General features: G+C 39.7%; 1 protein-coding gene across 4 annotated transcripts in view; it reads left to right on the top strand.

Moving 5' to 3' along the window:
• The window catches only part of igf2bp3 (insulin-like growth factor 2 mRNA binding protein 3), a 158,815-nt gene that overhangs the window by 125,439 nt on the left and 8,381 nt on the right, over positions 1-24,995 (top strand). Inside the window, exons 11-15 of one of the 4 annotated variants that reach the window (XM_041185117.1) lie at positions 7,384-7,449; positions 15,485-15,601; positions 16,832-16,906; positions 17,924-18,055; positions 18,618-18,731. In XM_041185117.1, coding sequence (XP_041041051.1) covers positions 7,384-7,449; positions 15,485-15,601; positions 16,832-16,906; positions 17,924-18,055; positions 18,618-18,731 — 504 coding nt within the window. Of the gene's footprint in view, positions 1-7,383; positions 7,450-15,481; positions 15,602-16,831; positions 16,907-17,923; positions 18,056-18,617; positions 18,732-24,995 lie in introns of all 4 variants that reach the window. The other 3 variants (XM_041185116.1, XM_041185120.1, XM_041185118.1) reach the window with 3 other exon arrangements.

The raw sequence follows: 24,995 nt of genomic DNA, 5'->3' as shown, positions 1-24,995 counted from the left end.
GAGTGGAGCGAGTTCCGCCCACATCAGATGGTTGTTCGTGCATGGCATCCACTGCACAGAAGCCAACGGAACACAGGACACGTACGTCTTCGAAACGTAAAGATGGTCGAGTCTGGAGCTCTGACCCAAGGTGCCATGAAAGTGATTTCGCTAGACTTCCACCAAGTTGAAGGACCTGACCAGGTCCCGCAACTTACAACTAACGTGCAGTGCTGGGTACTGCCCAACTGCTCAATCAGTGGTGACCTTGTTAATACCCTGCTTAAGCTGGGAACTTTAGAATTTAAACTACAGATGTCAGGTAAATCCTAACTACAAAAAGAACATAGAAAATATGAACAGGAGTAGGCCATTCGGCCCCTTGAGCCTGCTCCGCCATTCATTATGATCATGGCTGATCATCCAACTCAATAGCCTGCTCCTGCTTTCTCCCCATACCCTTGATCCCTTTTGCCCCAAAAGCTACATCTAACTCCTTCTTGAAAACATACAATGTTTTGGCCTCAACTGCTTTCTGTGGTAACGAATTCCACAGGCTCACCACTCTCTGGGTGAAGAAATTTCTCCTCATCTCAGCCCTACATGTTCTACCCTGCATCCTCCAGACTGTGACCCCTGGTTCTGGACTCCCCCACCATCGGGAACATCCTTCCTGCATCTACCCTGTCTAGTCCTGTTAGAATTTCATAGGGTCACCCCCCCCCCACCATTCTTCTGAACTCCAGCGAATATAATCCTAACCGACTCAATCTCTCCTCATATGTCAGTCCTGCCATCCTAGAATCAGTGTGGTAAACCTTCACTGCACTCCCTCTATAGCAAGAGCATCCTTCCTCAGATAAGGAGACCAAAACTGCGCACAGTTTTCAAGGTGTGATCTCACCAAGGCCCTGTATAATTGCAGCAAGACATCTCTGCTCCTGTACTCGAATCCTCTGGCTATGAAGGCCAACATACCATTTTCCGCCTTTACCGCCTGCTGCACCTCCATGCTTACCTTCAGCGACTGGTGTACGAGGACACCCAAGTCTCGTAGCACATTCCCTCCTCTCAATTTATGGCCATTCAGATAATAATCTGCCTCCTGTTTTTGCTACCAAAATGGATAACCTCACGTTTATCTACATTATACTGCATCTGCCATGCATTTGCCCGCTCAGCTTGTCCAAATCACACAAACAGCTCTGCATCCTCCTCACAGCTCACCCTCCCACCGAGCTTTGTGTCATCTGCAAATTTGGAGATATTACATTTAGTTATCTCACCTAAATCATTAATATATATTGTGAATAGTTAGGGCCCCAGCACCAATCTCTGCGGTACCCCATTAATCACTGCCTGCCATTCGGAAAAAGACCCATTTATTCCTACCCTTTGTTTCCTATCTGCCAACCAGTTTTCTATCTATCTCAATACACTACCCCAAATCCCATGCATTTTAATTTTACATGCTAATCTCTTATGTGGGACTTTGTTGAAAGCCTTCTGAAATTCCAAATAAACCACATCCACTGGCTCCCCCTCATCACCTCTACTAGTTACATCCTCTCAAAATTTCAGTAGATTTGTCAAGCATGATTTCCCTTTCGTAAATCCATGCTGACTCTGTCCAATTCTGCCACTGTTTTCCAGGTGCTCAGCTATTAAATCTTATACACTGGGCTCTAGAATTTTCCACACTACTGACGTCAGGCTGACTGGTCTATAATTCCCTGTTTTCTCTCTGCCTCCCTTTTTAAATAGTGGAGTTACATTAGCTACCCTCCAATCTGTAGGAACTGTTCCAGAGTCTATAAAATCTCGGAAGATGACCACCAATGCATCCACTATTTCTAGGGCCACTTCCTTAAATACTCTGGGATATAGATTATCAGACCCTGGGGATTTATTGGCCTTCAATCCCATCTATTTCCTAACTAATACTGATTTCTTTCAGTTCCTCCCTCTCACTAAACCCTGTGTTCCCCAACATTCCTTGAATGTTATTTCTGCCCTCCTTTGTGAAGACAGAACCAAAGTATGTATTTAGTTGGTCAGCCATTTCTTTGTTCCCCATTATAAATTCCCGTTTCTGACTGTAAAGGACCTACATTTGTCTTCACCAATCTTTTTCTCTTCACATACCTATGGAAATTTTTACAGTCAGTTTTTATGTTCCCCGCAAGCTTACGCTCATGCACTATTTTCCCCTTCCTAATCAATCCCTTGGTCCTCCTTTGCTGAATTCTAAACTGCTCCCAATCCTCAGGTCTGTTGTTTTTTCTGGCCTCTTCTTTTGATCCAATGCTATCTATAATTTCCCTTGTAAGCCATGGTTTGGCCACCTTTCCTGTTTTACTTTTGCACCAGACAGGAATAAACAATTGTTGCAGTTCACCCATGCGGTCTTTGAATATTTGCCATTGCTTATCCACAGTCATCCCTTTAAGTAAAGTTTCCCGATCCATCATAGCAAACTCGTGCCTCATACCATCGTAGTTTCCTTTATTAAGATTCAGGACCTAGTCTCAGAATCAACTACGTCACTCTCCATCTTAATGAAGAATTCTATCATTATATTTGCTTATCCCCAAGGGGCCACGCACAACTAGGTTGCCAATTATTCCTTTCCCATTACACAATACCCAGTCTAGCATGGCCTATTCTTTAGTTGGTTCCTCAACGTATTGGTCCAGAAAACTATCCCGTATACACTCCAGGAATATCTCCTCTACGCTATTGTTACTAATTTGATTTGCCCAATCTATATGCAGATTAAAGTCACCCATAATTACAGATGTTCCTCTATTGCATGCATCTCTAATTTTCTGTTTAATGCCATTCCCAACATCACCACTACAGTTTGGGAGTCTATATACAACCCCCACTAACGTTTTTTGCCCCTTAGTGTTTCTCAGCGTTACCCATACAGATGCCCCATCATTGGAGCTAATACCTTTCCTTACTATTGCGTTAATTCCTTCTTTAACCAGCAATGCAACTCCACTGCCTTTTCCTTTTTGTCTATTCTTCCTAAATACTGAATACCCCGGATGTTCAGTTCCCATCCCTGGTCACCCTGCAGCCATGTCTCCGTAATCTCGACTATATACCTGTTTACATCAATTTGCGCGGTTAATTCATCCACTTTAGTGCGAATGCTCATCGCGTTAAGGCAAAAAGCCTTGAGGCTTGTCTTTTTAACGTTAGTTGTCCCATTCCCACTATTTTTCACGGAGGCCCTGTTTGATTCTTACCCTTGATTTCTCTGCCTATCACTTCTTATTCCCCTTTCTGTCTTTTTGTTCTTGTCCTTGATTTTCCCCCTCCTCTGACTCCTTGCGTAGGTTCCCATCCCCCTGCCATTTTAGTTTAAACCCTCCCCAGCCAATCTAGCAAATACTCCCCCTAGGACAGTTGGATTACTATAAAAAGATTGGGGGGATAAAAAGACTCCTTACTCACCAGTCCTATACTTAGGCCAGTACTTAGAGTGTGCTTTGATCGACATTCACCACCTGTGTTCATATGGTAAGAGTCAGTGTTTTATCCTGCAAGAGCTGGATAATTTACAATCTTTTCCGCATACTTGCTGTACCATTATCTAAATTCTTGTTAAGTCCCGCGTCACATTTGTATATGTAATACTAGGCCAAATGCCAAATGTCCCCTCCCCGCTTGCCCTCGTATCAACACATTGATTCAGGCTGTGTGGTTCTCATGTTCTAGATAACAAGGTTGCACACGCTCTAATGTAAGATCAGTCTTCTAAACCACTACTAAACTTTGTTCGTGTGCCCCTGGCTGATTTTCTTCATGGGAAAATCTGGGCTCCTTTGCATACTGTTAATAGTTTGGTGTCATGTGAAGTGAGCTAAGCTCATCAGTACTACACATTTTTTTGCTCAGCTGCACAAAATTTTGCCTAATTTTGAGTCACCACTGATTTCTCCACTCCTTGCCATATTCTCTCCCCTCCCTCCACCAAACCATTCAGAGCTAAATTAGTGCTGCATTCCCATTAAACAATTCCCATTAACATTAAGCAAAAGAATTAGAATTGTCCACAAGTACAGTTTCAAATTCTTTTACACTTAATTGCATATCATGTTCTAGCTGAAGCTTAGTCAGTGATACACTGACCCAGTGTTATGGAGTTTGGAGATACCCTGTAAGTATTGATCATCCTGTAGTCAGTGGTCCCATATCTCTTGATGGTTAGGATCTCATGTCTGTCATTTCTTAAGACTGGCATAGCAACGCTTGCAAATTCCAAGTTTGGTACCTTTTCAAAGGCCCCTGTTGAATCTTATAATCAGGTTTGATTTTTCCAATTACTGCTTCGATTTGGTGGTTGCCAAATCTAAACAATGCAGGAGTTAACAGTCAGCTAAACTAGAATGTTGCAACCAGCAAATCCTTCACTTGTGCATTTCTCTAGTCAATTTAATGGACATTATGACTAGTCAAACTGTAATTCACGCTATTCCTGATGTCATGACTTAAGGCATTGATAAAGGTAAAAGTACAAGAAATTGAGGAAAACATACACAGTATACATAGAAAATGGAGGGCTAGAGCTACTGTGTAGAACATTTCATGAAATTTATGCTGTACACTATTTATTAACACAGTTGAGTTGTTTGGTTTACCCCAATGACTTCTGACCCTGGTTCACCTCCTGGCTAGAGGGCTGTTGGATTCACTGAGATGTGGCTGTCATTCAGTTGCCGAATCATGCATGCTAATGCATTCACGTAATGATCTGCTCGCTTGTCAAACTGCTTCAGAGTCTTACATTCTTGGTCAAGCAATCATATCCTGAAATCATCTAGAACTATTTCCAGAAATGTATCCATCTATGTAATAGGCTTAATCACTTTAAAATGTTACATTTTCACTTTTCAGCCATAATTTTGAAATGTTCTACACAGTAGTTCTAGCCCTCCATTTTCTATGTGTACTGTGTATGTTTTCCTCAATTTCTTGTACTGTTACCTTTATCAATGCCTTAAGTCATGACATCAGGAATAGCGTGAATTACAGTTTGACTATTCATAATGTCCATTAAATTGACTAGAGAAATGCACAAGTGAAGGATTTGCTGGTTGCAACATTCTAGTTTAGCTGACTGTTAACTCCTGCATTGCTTAGATTTGGCAACCACCAAATTGAAGAAGACAAAAATTGTATTTTTCTCAACACCGTCTCCTGCCAATGCAAGATGGCTGCGGATACCTGTCTGTGCATGCGCGTTGGTCCGCACATGTGCAGAAAAACAGTGTCACTGCTGTGCCCAGCCTCAGCCTGCCAGTACCCCTGTATGCATGCGGCAATGATGTCACCACGCACAAAAGCAGTGATGTCAGTAGGTCCTTGTGCAACTATATGGCATTAATGGCTCCATCGAGGAGCTGCTGTTTAATGTGGTTTCCATTTTTACTGGTTGTTGGGGTTAATTGAAAGCCTGCTACACTGCAGCCACTTTATCTGCATGAGCTAATAAATTTTTTGCAGAGCATTCCTCCTGCTTGAAGGCAATTGTAGAGCAGTCTGGGCAGGAATCCATCTCCACCGACTTCCACCCACCATAGTGCTTCCTGTACAAATTGGTTTTGGTTGAGTACATATTCATATGGTTAAGCTTAGGTATTTTTTCCATCTAGTGGATTTGGAAACGTTATGTTAACTTCATGCAGCCATTAAGGACGCCTTAAGGATGGACAAAAGGATGCTGCCACCTAAAACAACTGTGATGATTTGAGCAGTGCCATCTTTGATCCTGGCCGCTGTCTACTCTGTTGCTCTAAATGATGTCGTGGAGTAACACACTTGAACTGTGTATGCACGGTGTTGGCAGCAAACGCAGCCTTTTCTCAGTGGGCAGTTTCCAGCTGTTTTCATCCTGACTATGTTTCCATAAATTGTTCATGGAAGGTCAAATGTTTTTGAGACCTCTAGTTATAAAAGCACCCTATTGGAAGCTAAGTTAACTATTGGCTTAATGCAAGAATAATTTTAAATGTATACGTATTTAAAGCCACTGATGTGAAATAACTTTCCACTTCACAAATTGAACTCAGCTAATGGAAAGTGAGGAACACCATAAAAAAAAATTATTACTTTTAAGACTCAGTAAACTCTACTCATTTTGAAACTGTTCATTGATTGCATTGAAGATCCTATACCTGCTCCACTGTAATTGAGATTCAATTCAACGTTTTAACCCCTTATATACTGATGCAGCCATAGTCTGGGCTCAGTATATGTAAATCATTTGGGTGCATATTTTGTATCATCAACATGGGATTGCATTTTGCTTTAAGTGCAATTTCTACCTGGGTATGGGTTGATACGATACTAACACCAGTTTGTTGTCATCTTCAATTTAGATTATACTAAACGTTAGAGGTGAAGTGTGTGTCAAATTCAAGAGTTCATTTGGTATGCAGTACAGCTAGGGTATTTGATTCTCTAAATTTGTTGGCCTGGATTTTCCACTTGGTTGCGCTGATCTTTTTCTAAGTACGTTTTACCTTAAATTGGCTGAAAAAATTGTGAAAATTTTGAGCGCCAATTACTTTCAAAACTTGAGTTTCTGCTGTCATTTATGCTAGTTTAAAAACATCACATTAGAAACCAACCACACCTCTAGATTGAATCAATCACTATTGGAAGTTTCTACTAATTGTGTTCATTTCCAACCTCTGGGAAGGCTCCAATAATTAATCAGTTCGCTTAGGTGGAAGGATACTAATAGGAACATTTTTTTAAAACTTCCTAATTTACTAGAATGGAAGTGGTATGCCGTGGTATAGCTAGGAATAATTCTGTATATTTTAAGACATTTTCAGTAATTTAGAATCTGTTTATTCACAAGTGGTGGATTGACAGATTTAGCAAAGTTTTTTTTTGATAAACCCAATTTCAGCTGTATTAATCAAACTGCACCTATTTACCATTTTTTTTAAAGAACATTTCCTGATATATTCCTTGATTTATTAAATTACTTTTTAAAAATGCTCGATTTGCACTGGAACAGTTTGTTGACAGGCAGATGAGTTTGAGGGGGACAAACCACTTTTGAAATGGGCACTTCGCCAACTTATTCCCAATGTGGAAATTATCCTATTGTCTGTTTTGTTCCTTGTTTAATATCTGATTTCTGCTATAAAATGCAACATGTACTGTATGTAATTTGTACACAAAAATAATGTCCTTATATAATTGTACCTTCTATTTCATTTTGGCTGTTAACATTTTTTGATTATAGTGAATGCAAACACGTAAAATTTCTGTTTCATATCTTCACTGTTCTCCATTTGGCATCTACAGTAGAAAGCTGAACTGAAATTCTGAGCAGAAACTGAAGTTACTTAAATGCCAATTTTCTTTGTGATTTAGAGCTATCCAAATTTCTGTGATGTGTATGAGGTATCGAGCATTGCTTCAGGGGGCCAGCAACTAGCTGTAAGTGACTATTTTTAGTCTGCTATGCACAGCACTGTTTGCCTGACCTGCTTTCCTGCTGAAGATGTAATAATAATAATAGAACTACCTTCACATTTTTTTTAAACATCTGCTTAAATGGAACTGATTTTGGTGTAATAAGTTTATTGAAGTCTAATGTCAAGAAGAAAAAAATTGACATTTGCTTGTCCCTCATGTTTCACCTGCACAGCCTCGCCATGGTAATCTAATTTACCTATTTACAGTGGTCATGCTGAGATTATCCTAAAATAATCTGCAAAATGCAAAGCAGTTATCCAGCCTAGTTTAATCTAAGTGTTATTAGATATCAATGAAGGAAGGGGAGAAAAAAACCTAATTGGCTAGATAGATGTTGCTGGAGCAGGGTATCTCACTGGACTTCCGCTGGAAGTACAAACTGATAATGGTGAGACAAGGCATATGGGAATCCCAGTGAATGGTGGGACCAACAGTGTTTCTTCTTAACCAAAGAGATTTAAACATTGAGAAAGAAACAGAAGAACAACTTTAGGTGGTGATTTATGGTCAAATCAGCCCTTCAATTCTGGATCAGAGCAGTTGATTTGCACTGCATTATCCGTTATCACATAATTAAGAGGCACTCTTGCTTTTAGTCACCAGACTTGACATTCTGTCTTTGGTTTAACAGGCAGCTAATGTGCAAATCGAAAATATTTTTAGAATAATGGCATCTTTCCCTTAGCTAACTCAATTGTACGAAGCCAAACGGCTGAGTGACATAAATTAGCCAGCAAATTCTGAAGATTGGCAACTCACGGCATTTCTCTTAATTCACTGAAGGTGATATGCTGATTTGCACATTTGAAAATGTTGGGCATCTTTAATGCATCAATTTTCCAGCAAGATCCAACCCAATGTAATGGATGAATCAACAGCAATATTTTCTTCCATTTTACTTTGTTTCCTACATTCATATCTTCAATCAAATTATTTTGCTCAAGGTGCTTGGTGCTGTTTGTTTATGCACTGCTACAGCTTTTGAACCATCCAGTTGATGAATCTCCAAATTACTGAATTGTAGTACAGGGTTGTCTTGAATTATCAAAGGATTCTTGGGGATGAAGTCTTGCAGTTGCCTTTTCAAGGATTCGTCTGAAAATAGCGCCTTGTATCAATCACACAAGCTGATTTTCTGATCATAGTTGCCCACTTTGTTTGAAACAGTATCGTGCTTTTCTTAAATACTGGGCAAACGATTATCATGCTCTGCTAACACTAGAAAAATTCTAGGAGAAAATCTGGGTTTCATCTTATAATGTGATCTATATGACCATTACACTTCACTCAGTCTGGGGTGTGAAACAGCAAATTCGAATGTGATGCTTGCATATGAATTGTAGCATAAACAACTGGACCATCTGCTTCAAAACTTTTTTAAAAATGAATTCTTGGGATTTTGGCTGGGATCTCTAGATTTAAAAAAAAACAGAGCTAACTTTTTAAGGTTTAAAGGCAAGATTGCCACCAACTTATTGAATAGTAACCAATTTTTCTTGGTGATAATACACCGTACTTTAAAATACAATTAAAGTATTCAATCAGACTTTTGCTTTTTGGATTACTACTTTTTAGAAACTTGCAGCATTAACTTAAGGTGCACAAAAAAATGTTCTGAGTGGGTTTGTGACATTATAGAAACTACTGCTAGTTACATTACCTTGCAAGGTACATACTGTTACCTTCAAGTTTCAGTAAGAGGCAAGATGTCACCAACCTGTGAGCCAAGTTTCAATGTCTGTAATCATTCACAGAGTTGGACACTCATGTGTTAATGAATATTTTGGAGGGAAACGCAGTGGGACAGATGTTTGCTGATCCACTGTCACTAGTCCAGTACGGCAGAGGTGGGTGGGGTGAGCTGCACTTGAAAAAGGTTACCCTAAGCCAGTTACTGGGGTTGGAAGGTTGGCAATGCAAGAGGATGGGATACTTGGCACTGCTACTTGCGAGGAGATGGGGACTAGTGCCATAATAGGACCTTTGGAATGCGCGTAGTCATGGCCGAGTGGTTAAGGCGATGGATTCTAAATCCATTGGGATTTTCTCACGTAGGTTCGAATCCTGCCGACTACGTTTCCTCATTATTCCTGATTTCAACCAGAATAAATAGGACCTTTGGAGAATGCCAAAGAGGCACAGAAATTAGCAGTGGGCTTATTCAAGAGGATTTCAAGCTTGAGCTGGCATCAAGGTTGAAGAGTAGTAGTGATGAGTTAGGTTAAGGATTTAGTTGTTCTTGTGCAGAAAGACATCTTTATATGCTGTATGTGAAAGGAAAGGGTATTGTGACAAAGCATAGAGAAAGGAGAGAATCAAGATGCTAGGATAAAGGTTTGATCAAAAAGAAGGATTTTTGAATGGTTCATAAAACTAATAGGGTGATTGCAAAGTGAAGAAGCTGACTAGAATTTCAGAGCTATCATAAGCCCCAGGATAAATTGTCTAGTGGGGTTGGGGGGGTGGGGGAGGAGGGCGATGAGCATGCATTTCAAGTTCTAGAGAAGTGGAATGGGTTGCATTATCCTAATTGTTTAAATTGCTGAAAACTTTGTTTTATGTACCCTATTTTTTTTGGAATGTTGCAGGAGAGGAAGGAAACAACAAACCTGAATTAAATCCACATTTACGTCAAATTGCTAATAGCGTGGATGCTGTTTATATTAAATTGCCTGAATTGTTTTAGAGCAGGAAGTGTAAGTGTTTAAAATACATGTAAATTGAATGATCTAATTAGGACAAAATTGCATAGTTGCAATGAAATTGGAGATCAATATTTTTATGAAAGAACATTATCTACTGCATGAGTACATGGGTTAGATGTCTGATCATAACATTTAATTTGAGTTTTAACTTTTTTTCCCTATTGATTTCCCAAGTTTTTCTTATCCAAATATTTTCTTTCTTGAAGCCACTATACTTGAGAGATTTCCCAAAATTATTTTTGAAAGTTGACATTGGGTTCAGTTTGCCTCTTCCATCTGCGCATGGAAATGGCATCTTGTTTAGTTAGTTACAGTTTCACATCTCTATTTCACCATAAAAAGGTGTAAGGGGAAAAAAAATCTTTTACATTGTGCCTTTCACAGCCTTGGGGTGTGTCTCAATTATAGAAATGTAATCACTCTAGTAAAGTATACACATGCACCAACAAGTTTGCACACAGCAAGATCTCATAACAGAAATAAAATTAACAGTCAGTCAGAAAATCTGTTTCTGGTGGTATCCATTCAAGAATAAATGTTAATCAGGACATTGAGAGAAATCCACTGTGCTACTTTGTATTGTGCTATAGGAGCTTTTACATCCACCTGAGAGCAGGAACTTCAGCCATATGCAGACCACAAAGACTGGAAGATATTCCATAATGCTCCAAAGCCTGTCTGCAGGTCCCTGTCTACTAGTTCTTCACAGATCTTCTGTGCTGATGGGTCAACACTATTCCAAGAAAGCCCACATTCTAAAATAATTGGCAGAGAGTTTTAACCACATCTTCAATCAGCTGCTTTCCATCAATGAAGGAGCAATCAACAGTCTGCCACAGGTTGCCAACAACTGCTCCCTTGACCCTCCCATACTGTTAGAAACATTGACTGCAATCAAACTCCTGTCTGGTGCCAAAGTTCCAGGAGCTGATGTGATCCCAGCTGAGGTCTACAAGGCTGGAGGTCAATGCCTGGTTAAGAAGCCCATTGAACTCTCTCAGTTTATTTGGAAGCAAGGAACCATCCTGCAAGAATACAAAGATGCCCCCATTGCTCATCTGTGTGTACCAGGAGAAATACCAAGAACAGAACACTGACCTCTACACCATGTTTGTTGTCTTGACCAATGCCTTTTGACACAGTCACCCATGGCAGCCTTTCAAAAATGAGAGAAATTCAGCTTCCCTGAGAAATTCATCACAGTGGATGATGCTCCATGATGTAATGCTCATGTGCATCCTGGATGGTGCAAGTAATGTACCATCCTGCTCCATAAAACCTCTGTCTCAATCCCAAGGTTTCAGTCTATGACCAGAACTTGGCAGCGGTGGACAAATTCACCTATCTTAGTAGCACACACTTTCTCTTTGAGCTGTCTATATTGACAACTAGACACATGCAAGAATTGCCCATGCAAATGTAGTCTTTGACAGATTTCGAACATTAGTCTGAGAGCGAAGAGGAGTCAGTCTGCCTATCAAACATGGGCCCAGATCGTCTGGTCTCCGGATGGTCATTCCCCAGAAAATGTGCTAGACAACCCCTTGTAAATCCCAACGCATGGACTCTGACGGAATTTTCTGGGAAGTTTCACCCCTGGGCACCTGGAGCCCTCCAAAAAAAAAGTCTCCCAACTCTTGAGTTAGATTTGGTGACTTTGGAGGGTTAGGGATAGTTACCCAGGAAATGTTAGACAGGAGAAAACCATATCTAGCTCCTGGGTAACTATACAGCTGCCAACCCTTCAGCTCGCCCTGCTACCCCAAGCATGCTGGTACCCTACCCATTTTACTTTTCACACTTATTCCTTAACATTGAAAAGCAATTTAAATGTCTCAATGCTTTTTACTGTTGGTGAATGAACATTTGCTGAAATAAAGGCAGCCGGTGCCCTTAAAAAGGGGGCTTGGCCGGCCACACACACACACACACCCCCACCCACCCAGGGGTGATCCTGCGTTACGCGAAAGGGCTCCCAGAACCAGAATGCTCCACGTTTCTGAAGAGGCCTGGTTTGAAAGTCTGGATGAGAAATGTGGAGCCCTGGGTTGAGTTTAAAGAAAATAACAATGCCAGTCTGGAGCTCCACATCTGATGATTGCCACTCATCGGAAGATTTCCCCTTGTTGGAGGGATCAATAACCAGGGGCATAGATTTAAGGTAAGGGGCAGGGGTTTTAGAGGGGATGTGAGGAAGAATTTTTTCACCCAGAGGGTGGTGGGAATCTGGAACTCACTGCCTGAAAGGGTGATAGAGGCAGAAACCCTCATAACATTTAAGAAGTATTTGGATGTGCACTTGTGATGCCATGGCATACAAGGCTATGGGCCTGGTGCTGGAAAATGGGATTAGAATAGTTAGGTACGTGTTTGACTGGCGCAGGCTCAATGGGCCGGAGGGCCTTTTCCTGTGCTGTAGACCTCTGACTCTATTTGTCCCAAGTCTATTGAGCAATAGTCCTGCCCTACACATGAGAGACTTGGACTGGTATTAGTACCATGCCAAGAAGTTCAACAACTTCCACTTGCGCTACCTTCAGTAGTTTCTGAAGATCAGATAGCAGGACAAAATACCAGGCGTACAGGTGCTTAACGAGCTGGCATGCCAAACATCCACACCATATTGAGACATTCACAATTGAGTTGGGCTGGTCATGTAGCCAGGATGCTTGATTCATGCTTATTAAAATGAATCTTCTATGGAGAGCTTGGGTCTGGAGTGTGCTCTCCTGGCGGTCAAACGATGTGCTTCAAGGACGCTGAAGGCTTTACTTGCGAGTTTTGATATTGATTCGAGTCTTGGGAGAAGCTCGCCCAAGATTGCTGCACTGGTATAACCAAATTAAAAATGGTGGGACCTTTCAAAGCACGCGCATATCAGAGGCACAGAGAAAGCACAAGGAGAGAAAATCCTGAGGCAGCAATTTGTCCAAAACTCGATCACCTGTGGTATCCTGTCCTATTTGCAGCAGGACCTTCAGGATGCAGATCTGCCATAGCAGTTACCCATGTACCCACTGGAACCCTACCAAACACCCCAGATTATGAACATGATCATCTTCACTTCGAAGGCCAAATTACATCCGTTGGAGAGGACAGACGGGATCTAGGTTTAACTTCTCATCTAAATGTTTGCAGTGGTTGGAATTTAGTTGTGTTTCTGTCTAGATAGATAGCCACTAACCATCTGACCTGGAATTCCTGAACAAAAATAAAAATACCTGGAAAAGCTCAGCAGGTCTGGCAGCATCTGTAGAGAGTAACACAGTTAACGTTTCGAGTCCATATGACTCTTCAACAGAACTAAGTAAAAATAGAAAAGAGCTGAATTATAAGCTGGTTTAAAGGGGAGGGGGTTGGGACAGGTAGAGCTGGAATTCCTGGTCTGAGATTTCCTTAATCTTTTAAGTGACAGCTTTGTTTTGTTTCACCGTCTCTTATTTTGATGTGTCCTCCAACACTAGCTTTAGCTAATTCAGAGCTGGTGGTCTTGAGAATACTTGACTTTGAATCCCCTACCTACCCATTAGAGGAACCTTTTAAAATTAAAAACTGTTCAGTTGTAGATTTAAAATTTGATTTGCACTACCTAATTTCCTTTCAAATAAACATGTACTTATTTTCATGAGGTTTTGTAATACTGAATTAATGCTTCCTCATTTCCTAATAAAAACATTATCTTCAAGTTAAACTAAGCCATATTTCAAAATGATGAATGGGCACTGGATTTACACCATCTCAATGTTACACAATATAATTAGTTTAATTTCAATGCAGTTTCAATTAAAATATCCTGGAATTCCTTACCTACCGCAACTATTGAAGCATTATTGTCCCCAAGGTCTGCTGTGGTTTAAGGAGAAAGTCTGTCAATCACCTCAGGACAACCAGGGATGGGCAATTAATATGGCTTTGCCAGCCATCATCATCCACATCCGGGAGATAATTTTTAAATACCTGGAAAACCTTTTACAAATAAAAACATAAAAATCTTAGTCCCAGTGCACCTTGCATGAACTCTAAATAAATTTGATTATCTGTCTGTTCACTTGAATTAGTGAAGATACAAGATCTGAGATATGTTTTGCTCCTCAACTTTTATCAATACTTTAATCTTCTATGCATGTTTGTAAAGATGGTAAAATGACTTGAGTATTGAGCTCCGAGCTTTGTAATAACATCTGCTCCCCTGTAGGCCTTAACTCATAAAGCTGAATAAAAGACTCTTTTATTCTAGCTGGCTTGCAAAGGTCTAGCATGCATAGTGGGAGCAAATTACAATTTAAAAGCAGCATCGCTGTCTTCCTGTTTTTTTTTATTTTTAAAGATTCCAGTGCCTATGTGATTTAATGCTTAATTCTAGCATTTGTAAGCATGCTTTTATGATGCTGACTTATCCTTAAAGTGCTTAGTGGGCCAGAACAAAGAACAGTTTTTCCATTCTCTTCGCAATTTGCTAACACCAGTTGATTGTTTTTTAGGCCAGAGAAAGAAAGCAGGCTTGCATTTATATAGTGATCTTCATGTCCTTGGGACATCTCAAAAGCACTTCACAGCCATTAAATATAAATAGTGACTACATTTCTAATGTAAGAAATGCAAAGGTAACAAAGCTGTTAGACCATGCAAATCTACTTGAGTCTAATTTGCACACATTGAACGCATTGCTTTGGCTATTGAAGTTGTCAATATTTTTTAAAATAATGCTTAACCATGCTATTATGATTTTGGTTTTGTATGGGCAAATTTTAACTAGAGTTGGATACTGGTAGGGGAGGAGAAAGATAAAAAGATTTTAAAAACTGATGAAAGAAAGCATAAGAACCTGCTTGGAAGTGAACCGACTTCAAGGGCAAGTCATTCAGGCAGCATTTCTTTTCCCAGCAAACAATTGAGTTTGGAGGGCAAAAATCTATACATCTAGGCTTTGACTAGGCTTGTTTTCTCTTCTGGCTGGTCCAATCAGATGCTGTTTTATCAGTTTGTATGTAGGGATCTGTTGGTAACTATTTCTGCATCGAATTTAAACAATCTGATTCCACAAGAAGTAGTAGGATTTTATTTTGTAGTTAGTGCTGTTTGGCCCAAGTTGTTAATACAGTGCTGCGAGTTCACCATCTCCATGCTAGCAGAAAGGATAAAGGAAAATACAAAGAATGTCAGATGAATTGGTTTTTGGAGACATGGGAAAGTGTGTATATGTAGTATAAAAATTATGATCTGAGAAGCTTATGTGTAAACTATATTAGTCAAGTTACATGTACATAATGACTCTATATTAATTGCAGCAGCAGTCAGAATCTGAGACGGTTCATGTCTTCATCCCTGCCCTGGCTGTAGGTGCAATTATTGGCAAGAAGGGGCAACATATCAAACAGCTGTCTCGCTATGCATCAGCTTCCATTAAGGTAACCATTACATTCCATTGGCATTTGCTTTAACAAACCACTTCAAAAATGGAGATACAAAAGCAAAATATTGCAGATGCTGAAAATCTGAAATAAAATCAAAAAATGGTGCAAATGCTCAGCAGATCAGGCAGCATCTGTGGAGAGTTAACATGAAATGTCATGTCGATCTGAAACGTTAACTGTTTCTCTCCACAGATGCTGCCTGACCTGAGCATTTCCAGCAATACTTTATATTAAAAATCAAGATATTCAACAAAGCTATTTGCAATCATTTGAAATGCTTACTGAATATTTTCTGTTTGCTTAATTTAATATAGGCAAGTATTTTTATTTTGTTTTTGTCAATGTACTTCTTTATAACCTGAGTATTAAGTTTCCCTGCTAGATCCCCTTACTTGATCATCCTTCTTTATTGGGCCACTTTATAAATGTCATTAAGCTATGTTGAATTTAGTCATTTATAATGTGGGCCTGATCGCAATTTTCTTCGCTCCACCTGTGGCGATCAGGCCTTAACAGTTACCTTGGTTCTAAATGCTGGAATTGTCTCCTTAAACCCTTCTGCCTATATATCTCTTTAAGACACTCCTATAAAACTGGTCTCTTGCTACCTTTCTGATCACCTGCCCTCGAATATCTCCTTACGTACATATGTTGCTGCTGGGTATCTTTTAAATAGAATTGTGCTTTATTTCAACCCCGTCTTTGAGCATTCACGTCAATTTGCTGCATGCACAGAGATATACCAGCTAAAATGAAAATAAATGGGTAACTAATTAATGTTGATTTTTGTGATTCGAATTGAACGAGTTTAATCAGGTAAATTATATTCCATACTGTAAATATAAAGTATATATGATTGTGGGAGAAATGAATTTAATTCTGGCAAATAGAATTCTTAATTAATTTAATCAAAAAATTAAATAGTAATGCCATTGAATGTCACGGGGAGGTGCTTAGATTCTCTGTTGGAGATGGTCATTGTCTGCCATTTATGGCGTGAATGTTATTTGCCACTTATCAGCCCAAGCCTGAATGTTGTCCAGGTCTTGTTGCATATGGATAATGACTGCCTCAAGTGGAGAAAAGGTTCTTTGCAGGGAAAATAACATGAAACTTAAGGTGGAAGAAAGAATTAAGAAGTAACTTTGTGTTGGTTGATTCCTCTCTGAATGATCATTCTTTAATTTAAAGGTATTATTGGTATTCATAAATGTTATATTGCAGATTGCTCCTGCAGAAGGCCCAGATGCTAAGCAGCGAATGGTGATCATCTCAGGGCAACCTGAAGCTCAATTTAAGGTAAAGTTTTGGAAATTGAGTTTGCTTTGAAATAGTATAAACCAGCATCATGAAGTGCCTTTTATGCATCAGGGTGTCTTTTGAACTGCATGCAATTCCAAGTCAGATTTGCGTACCAGATGCAATCTATGCTTCATGCTCATGCTCGATAAATGTTAATATAAAGCTAAGATGAGATACATGGGAACACCACCATCTGGAAGTTCCCCCTCCAAGCCACTCACCATCCTGACTTGGAAATATATCGCCATCCCTTCACTGTCGCTGGGTCAAAGTCCTGGAATTACCTCCCTAAAAGCACTGTGGGTCTGCAGCGGTTCAAGAAGGCAGCTCACCACCACCATCTCGAGGGCAATTAGGGATGGGTAATAAATGCTGACCTAGCCAGCAACATCCACATCCCGTCAATGAATAAAACAAAATTAGCTGTGGTGGTGGGGAGGAATTAGAACCTGCTGGCTGTCACAAATTTTTATTTTAAGATTTCAGTGCACTCAATGGAACAAAACAATATAAACATGTACCCTCAATCAGCTGAACATTGAATATGTTACTGATCTGAGCCCTTCAGATTCTGTAATGGTCAAGGTTGTGGCAGTCACAGTGGTTTAATTTGCATATTCAAGTTCACCTTTGATTTTAATGGAGTTGGGCAATGATATATAGTTGTTGAATAGTTTTGTCGAACATCTTTATAGAGCAATGCTGAAGTCCCAGCAAATTATGACCTAGAATACATAATGCCATAAATTACTGGCATAACAATTTCCTGTAATTTCTGCAGCATAATAATGGCAAATGCTTTAGCTGAAACAAGTTCTCAGCAAATTCAGCCCATGTTCTATTCAAAAGTAAGAGCTAAACTTTCTGACCATTGGGCTAAATTTTCCACTTGTGGTTACTGAATTTTAAGAATTTTAGATTATTTTCATGGAAATATTTTAATGTCAGTGTGGCAAACCAAGGCCCGGTTCTTGAATGGGGACTGTTACAGTTGGACAATATTTTGTTCTTCAGGCTCAAGGAAGAATCTATAATAAACTGAAAGAGGAGAACTTCTTTGGACCCAAAGAAGAAGTGAAATTAGAGACCCATATTAAAGTGCCAAGCCATGCTGCTGGTAGAGTTATTGGGAAAGGAGGTAAAACGGTAAGTCTGGGTTGTAGTGGCATGTATCCTTTGGCTCATGGAGTAAATCTGCTTTTATATTTTTGTAGTCTAAGATATAAATGAGGGAATGCCATTTATCTGCCTACTCTGCAAGTTTTATATGCCATCTTGTAATTTGATGAAGTCTTACATGCTATACCCACAGTTTGGTGGTGTCTGAAAATTTCAAAATCATGTCTTCCTGTGTCCAAATCTTTTTATAAATCCACACTGAGTAATTTTGATTATATCCTGTGTCTGGAATTTTCTCATCTAATATTTTCAGCAAAGCTCTGGTAAATTTTCTACCAGTAACATGGGGGTAACTGTTCTAAGGCGGTCCTCAGATTAGTTCAATCTCTGTGGAGATGGGAATTACATTATTCTCCACTCCTCCGACACTTCCTTTTTCTGCTTCATTTTATATATGGATACTCGTGTAGGTGCTATTTGAAATACTATTTTTAGGATCCTTATAGTTGGACCATCAATTGGAAATATTTTGAAATATAAATATTTTTGTATGTATATATGCTTGTGAGTAATTTCATTTTTTTAAAAGGTAAATGAACTACAGAACCTGACCAGCGCAGAAGTAGTTGTTCCTCGTGATCAGACGCCAGATGAAAATGACCAGGTTATTGTGAAAATAACTGGTCACTTCTTTGCAAGTCAGGTAAGATGTTATAACTACCTTAATTGACATTTTCCTGATGATTAATGACTTGCATATTGCTACTGTCCACTTTTGACCACAATACACAAACTCGTCAACCTTTGGCAGGAATGTTTCTGTGTACACAGGGAACTGAAAGTGGTTCAAGGTGTTGCTTCACCCTCAACATTTTTATGGTGGATATCTCTACAAGCACAGTTGAATCCTGTTCCAATATATCTACCTGTTTATTTCCAACTTCACCTTGAGAGATTTGGTCCAATTTGACAATTTTGTTCAAGTAATTGTATTGAATGGTTGGTGGCAGAGAGATTATTCTGAAGTAAAGTGCAGATCAAGCTGGATGAGTTCTTTCTTCCAATTGCCAGCAGTTTTTTTTTAATTCAGACGTTGGGATTATTGCTTAAACTGCACCAAAGGTCAGGGAAAGAGGATAAACGTATAAAATCTACAATTTGAAAACAATTTAATTATGTTTAAAATTTGTAAATGGCGTCTTTCCTTTGATTTTAATGTAAGGTAATTTGTAAAGATCATTCCTTGAAGTGTTTTCAGATGACTATCTGGTGTCGGTATGCTCAGTGGGTAGCATTCTTTCCTCTAACAAGGTGTAAGTTCAAGTCCCATCCCAGAAACTTTAGTCCAAAAATTTATGCTGACGCTCCAGGGAAGTACGAAGGGAATACTGTGCTGTGAGAGGTATTCAGATGAGATGTTAAACGGGCCCCATCAGCACTTGCAGGTGGACATAAGGGGAAGCGAGTTATCCCCAATGGCCTGGCTAATATTTACCCCTCTTCCAAAATCTCTCTCAAATTCTGGTCATTATCACATTGCTTGCTGTGCAAAAATTGGCTGTCACGTTGCTACATTGCAATAATGACTACACTTTAATCTGTATTGGTTGTAAAACTCTTTGGGATGTCTATGTACCTGCAAGCCTTGCCTCTTTTTCCCTCCTGGCCAGCCACCCACCCTCCCTCACCCTGCTGGACTCCCTCTCTCATCCAGTCCTCTGAGAGACAATTCCTCCTCAGCTCTGTCTTAAATGGGAGGCCACTTATTCTGAAACTGTGACCCCGGTTCTAAATTCACCCAGGAGGGACAACATCCTCTGAGCATCTCTGCTTTTGAGTCCCCTCGGAATCTTTTATGTTTCAATAAGATCACCTCTCAATCTTCTAAACTTCAAAGAGTACAGGCTAAACTGCTCAGCCTTTACTCCAAAGACAATCCCTTCATCCATCTTAGGAATCAACATAGTGAGCCTTTTCTGAACTACTTTCAATTCAGGTATAGCCTTCCTTAAATAAGGAGACCAAAACTGTACACAGTGCTCTGGGTGCGGTCTTGCCAACGCTCTGTACAGTTGCAGTAAGACTTCCCTACTTTTATACTCCACCCCCCTTTATGGCCAACATTCCATTTACCCTTCTAATTATTTGCTGTATCTGCTTGCTAACCTTTTCGGATTCACGCACAAGGACACCCAGATCCCTCTGTACCACAGCATTCTGCGGTGTGTCTCCATTTAAAAAGTAACCTGCTTTTCTATTCTTCCTACCAAAGTGGATAACCTCACATTTCCCCACATTATACTCCATCTGTCAATTTATTTTCCTACTCACTTAACCTATCGATTGTCCTTTGCAGACTCTTTGTGCACCCCCCCCACCCCCCACCACCACCTTGCTTTCCTACCTATCCTAGTATCATCAGCAAATTTGGCTGCAATACACTCGGTCCCTTCATCCAAGTCATTAATGTAGCTTGTAAATAATTGAGGCCCCAGCACCAAACAGATTGCAAATGCTGCTGCAAATCTCATTAGATCTTTTGGTTTCCCAGTATTTCTGGTATGCTTTTTTTCGTGTCTTCCACTGCAAAGACAGAGAGACAAAGTATTTGTTCAACATTTCTGCTATTCCCTTTACAATTTTTCCTGTCTCGAGCTCTCAGGGACCCATGTTTATTTTCACTACTAGAACTAGGGGCCCCAGCACTGATCCCTGTTGGCAGTCCACTTTACAGTTTGAGAATCTGAAAATCACCCATTTATCCCAGCTCTGTTCACTTTTAGTCAGTCAGTTTGACCTCCATTGTATCGTCTGTCTCAATTCAGCAGCTGAAGCCTTCATCTGAAACATTTCTTTTAACATTAGCTAATTCTCAATTAATCTGCATTTCATTGAGAAATAAAACGTCAGTAGGAAAGCTGACCTATGCATGGCTAGCTAAAGAGGTTAAGAATAGTGGTGGGTTAAAAAAAGATGTTTATAGTATTGCTAAGAGTAGTAAACCTGAGAATTGGGTGAGTTTTAGACACCAGTAAAGGATGATCAAAAAATTGATAGAGGAAGAAAATAAGAATGTGATAGAATGAGCAAGAAATATAAAAACAAATCACAAAAGCTTCTACAAACATGTGAAAAGGAAGAGAGTAATGAAAGTAAATGTGGGTCCCTTAAGAGCCCAAGACAGGGGAAATTGTAATGGGGAATAAGTAGATGGCCGAAACATTAAACAAATATTTTGTGTCCCTGTTGCCTTAGAAGACATGAAAAGCTTACCAGAAATAGTGGGAAACCAAGGTTCTAATGAGATTGAGGAAGTTGAAATAATTAATATTAGTAAAAGAAAAAGTACTGGAGAAATTAATGGGACTGAAAGGCGACAAATCCTCTAGACATGATGGCCTACAGGGTTCTTAAAGAGATGACTACGGAGATGATTGATGCACTGGTTGTGACTTTCCAACATGCCAAGATTCTCAAATGGTACCAGTGGATTGAAAGGTATCAAAAACAGCACTTCTGTTCAAGAAAAGAAGAGGAAGAGAAAAATTGGAAACTTCAGGTCAATTAGCCTGGCATCAGTTGTCAGGTCACTGCTGGAGCTTATTAAGGAAGTGGTAACAGAGTACTTAAAAAAATCATAGTGTGATCAGACAGAGCCACCATCATTTTATGAAAGGGAAATCATGTTTGACAAAATCTGTCTCTTTCTTTGAGGGTGTAACTAGCTGGGGTAGGTAAAGGGGAACCATTGGATGAATATTTGAATTTTTAAAACATTTTTGGTGAGGTGTCACAAGAAAAATTGTTGCAGAAGATAAGAGGCTGATGGGGTTGCTATTAATGTATTTGTATAGATAGAGGATTGGTTAAAGGACAGAAAACAGTATGAATAAATCGGTTATTTTAAGTTGGCAGGTTGCTGAAGGGCTGTCACAGATCCATGCTGGAGCCTCAGCTATTTTAATTTATACTAATGACTTAGACAAAGGCACTAAGTGTAATGCATCCAAGTTTGCTGACAATATAAAGCTAAGTGGGAAAGTAAGCTGTGAGGAGGACACAGAGGTTGCAAGGTTGCAAAGAGATATTGACAGGTTAAGTGAGTGGGAAGAAGTGATAGATGGAGTATAGTATGAGGAAATGTGAGATTATTCACTTTAGGTGGGAAAATAGAAAAATTAATGTTTCTTAAATGGTGAGAAACTGTTAAGTGGTGTTTGGAGGGATTTGGGTATTCTTGTACAAGAATCAGTTATCAAATAAGTACAGCAAACAATTACAAAGGCACATTGTTGGCCTTTATTGCAAGGGAGTACATGAGCAAAGAATTCTCACTGCAATTATAAGATGGTGTTGGTAGGACCACGCCTGGAGCACCTTGTTCAGTTTTGGTCTTTGTAGACATGGAAGAATATGTGTGTCTTGGAGGGGTGCAATGAAGATTCGCTGATGGATCAACTCTCATCCCAGGGATCAATGAGGAGAGATTTAGCAGAAACGGTCTCTGCTCTGGAGTTTAGAAGAATGAAAGGTGATCTCATTGAAACATACAAGACTCAGAGGCTGTATCCCCTGGCTGGAGAGTCGAGAACGAGGGACGTAGTCTCATGATAAGAGGACAGCCGTTTCAGACTGATATAAGGAGGAAGTTTCTCACTTGAGGGTTATGAATCTTAAATCCTCTACCCCAAAGGGCTATGAATGTTCAGTCCTTGAGTTTATTCAAGGCTGCTGAGATCAATGGATTTTTGGACTTTAAAGGAATCGAGGGATATAGGGAAAAGGCGTGAAAGTGGACTTCAGGTTAAGGATCAGCCATGCTCTTTTAAAATGGTTGAGTGGGCTTAAGTTGGCTTGCTCCTGATTGTGTTCTTATTCATTTTAATGCAATGCACTCCTGGACCAGCCTCCATTTTCCACCCTCCATAAAATTGAACTCATCTAAAGCTCTGCTGCTATATTCTGACTCCACTTGGCCCAGTTTACCAATTCATAAATCCCCCCATGTGCTTGCCATTAGCCATCTCTGTAATCTCTGAGAACTCTGTTCCTCCAATTCTGACCTCTCTGCATCCTTGATTTCCCTTGCCTCTTCATTGGCAGCCATGCCTTCAGTTGTCTAGGCCCTAAGGCTTGGAATTTCATCCCTTAACATCTCTGCCTCTCTCTCTTGCCACACCTCCTTTTAAGATGCTCCTTAAAACCTACCTCTTTTGCCATGCTATTGGTCACTTGTTATCTACTTATGGCTTGCTGTCACATTTTGCTCCGGCGAAGCACTTGGGACAGTTTATTATCATAAGGTAATATTATGAGTATTTCAGTCTCTCTTGCATCGGACAAAAGGACACAAGTTACTTACAGATGAGGGTGGGTATTTGGCCAATGTTTGTCGATCTGTTTAGATTCTTCCCATTGCAGCATCTTATTGAATCCTGAATGATTCAAGCTTTTCCACTTCTATTACTCTAACTGGGAGTCTGTTGTTTGTTCACTGTATTGGGGAGAATCTCCTGATATTGGTCACATATTTTATTTGTTTAAACCTGTCCTCTCTTGCAGCTGAACTTAAATACTCCGATATAGCAAGAATATTACTTTGTATCCTCTACATCCCCTATTTGACTTGAAAGGCAAGAAAGGACTTGAATTTTTATACCTTTTCACATTCCTGAGATGTCTCAAAGAACTCCACAGGCAGTATATCCTTGTGTATGTGGCTTTTAAGTCCCTGCATTATTTCTGCTGATATCATTTATCTCTATGTGGCAACATGTTGACAAGATTGCCATCCTGTACACATTGTCTTTTAAAACACAATTATTTTTCCTGAGCAAAGATTCCCTGAAAATACAATCTCTTTCTGGCCTTCAAGTTGCACCTTTGTTTAGGCTATCTAGCTATCGTGCTTTTTTGACACCTTGGGTAAGATTTTAATTCATTCAAAACCTACCTGCTTAACACAGTTATAATTGGGTCTCTTGTTTCCATCTGTAGTGTTTAAAAAGTGCCTGGTATCTTTTCATTATTGTAATCACTTGGGCAACTTCACAAGCTCTTACTTTTTTGCTCATACTAGCCCCATTTCCTTGATTGCCCTCAGCCCTTGTCTCCATATCCTGACAACTTTGTCCTGGAGTGTACTGGTCTTCAGCTTGGCTTGCTTTCAAGATCAGATGTTTGATCATTTCACTGGCCTTTGCCATGAACCTCTAACTTTTGTTTACCCATTATATTTTTTTAAAGCTTGCTGAACTAATAAAAGCATCCCTCCCATCTTGATTCTAATTTTCAGCCATTCTCTTTTTAAAGTCTTTTTGCTCCCATTTTATTCTCTAGGCCGCTTGCTTTTCCAAAATTACTTTTGGGAACCGCTTTTTAATTTTTACTTCACATTTGGCTTGTCTTGTGTTTTGCCTATCCTATTCCCTCAGTTGTTCACTTTCTTTGTTTTTTCTTCAGTGCCCCCTTCAATATTTCTATTTAACTTTACTGTAGCTGACATGACCATGTTGAAAATACATAATACTGTCTTTTTCAATTAATTCCTGCTCCCCTTTAAATTTGCCTGCTGCCTGAAAGTAGGGCTGTGTCTGAGGTTTGGAGAGAGAAACTCACCATAGTATATTTGTCTTTAGCATCCGTGCGTCCAGTGTTTTAAAAATAAATGAGTGAGGAAACGTTCTTGGGAAGTAGCATGCCAATGACCTGGAAGCCCTTTGATACAAACTAGGAAGTAAATTTTAGACTGATGTCAAGAAATTATTCATGGCCAACATATAAAGTGGATTTCTGGGTAGAATAATGAAGGTAAACATGGAATTGTTTAAATAATGTGATAATGGGACGGCTGAAGAGATAATACTGTATAGTCTTTCTGCATAGGTGAGCTATAATGAACAGATTGCCTTCCTCACCAACACTCCTCTTGTGAATTTTGTGAATTTCCCAGAGATACAATTTCTTC

This window comes from Carcharodon carcharias, chromosome 3 (genome assembly GCF_017639515.1).
Source record: "Carcharodon carcharias isolate sCarCar2 chromosome 3, sCarCar2.pri, whole genome shotgun sequence".
NCBI lineage: Eukaryota > Metazoa > Chordata > Chondrichthyes > Lamniformes > Lamnidae > Carcharodon > Carcharodon carcharias.
This window is presented reverse-complemented; position numbering and strand designations above follow the sequence as displayed.